Genomic DNA, 904 nt, shown 5'->3' on the forward strand with positions numbered 1-904 from the left:
ATTCGCCGATGATTTGGGAAGGTGGTAGCGTTATTCCATATATTTTTCTCTCATTCAACCGCCATAATTCTACAACTCGATACAATATTGTCCAGTCCACTGGTTTTTCAACCCACCCATCTGCACTTTCATTTGTATTCGATTCCAGCTCCCTGCTGATGCGTGAATTGACTCTCAGATCGGCGGCCAGTTTCAGCAGTTGCCATTTACTACGAATGTGGTGTGATGAATACCTTTCTTACCGACTCGAGCAGGTAGCCTCCAGCCCGTCAGAAGTGCTACCAAAGTCAGGTAACCAGGGCAGTTTGGCCGATCGGCCGGAGCCCATGGATGACACGACATATGCTTCGGGTTTCATGGTCGATGGACTCGTGGCGGATGGAGCCAATACACTTACCTCTCTCAATGATAGGGGCTTTGAATGCATCGACTGCCATCTACTGTCTTCTGGTTACGAGGAGTGTGCTACACACCCGTGTTTCACCCCATTACAAGCAAGCAATCCAACTGACGGTGAATTTCCTTCCAAATCGCCGGATATTGGAGGAATTCGGCTTTTTAATCAAGATATTGTGGATTATGACAGGCCATCAAACGAAGTACGTGGAATGTTGAAAGTTCTAAGCATATTGGGCTATCACGTTTGTTTATAAACCTGGTTACAATTATACCCGAACAACGTTATCGGATGAGGATGAATCTTTTCATTACATTTCCAGACGGAACAAAGTTGAAATTAGCTCCTCGGACGAAATGACGTCATCACTGTTCTTGCTGACTTCTCATTAAACTGTCTATTAGTTGTTCCGTGGTACTAAGCGCACACGTAGTGATAACAGTTTATCGTACGACTTCAGGAATGTATCCGACCCGACCGCTACCGACCCTGGTAACACTCTGAACG

General features: G+C 45.8%; 1 protein-coding gene across 1 annotated transcript in view; it reads left to right on the forward strand.

Moving 5' to 3' along the window:
* T265_15827 (hypothetical protein) overlaps window positions 1–599 on the forward strand; it is a gene marked incomplete at both ends in the record, with an annotated part of 4,171 nt that extends 3,572 nt beyond the window's left edge. Inside the window, one exon of the mRNA XM_009179203.1 lies at window positions 149–599. Within this exon, the coding sequence (XP_009177467.1) occupies window positions 149–599 (451 nt within the window). The remainder of the gene's footprint in view (window positions 1–148) is intronic.
* Window positions 600–904: the final 305 nt, after the last annotated feature.

This window comes from Opisthorchis viverrini (assembly GCF_000715545.1).
Source record: "Opisthorchis viverrini unplaced genomic scaffold opera_v5_1172, whole genome shotgun sequence".
Classification (NCBI taxonomy): domain Eukaryota; kingdom Metazoa; phylum Platyhelminthes; class Trematoda; order Opisthorchiida; family Opisthorchiidae; genus Opisthorchis; species Opisthorchis viverrini.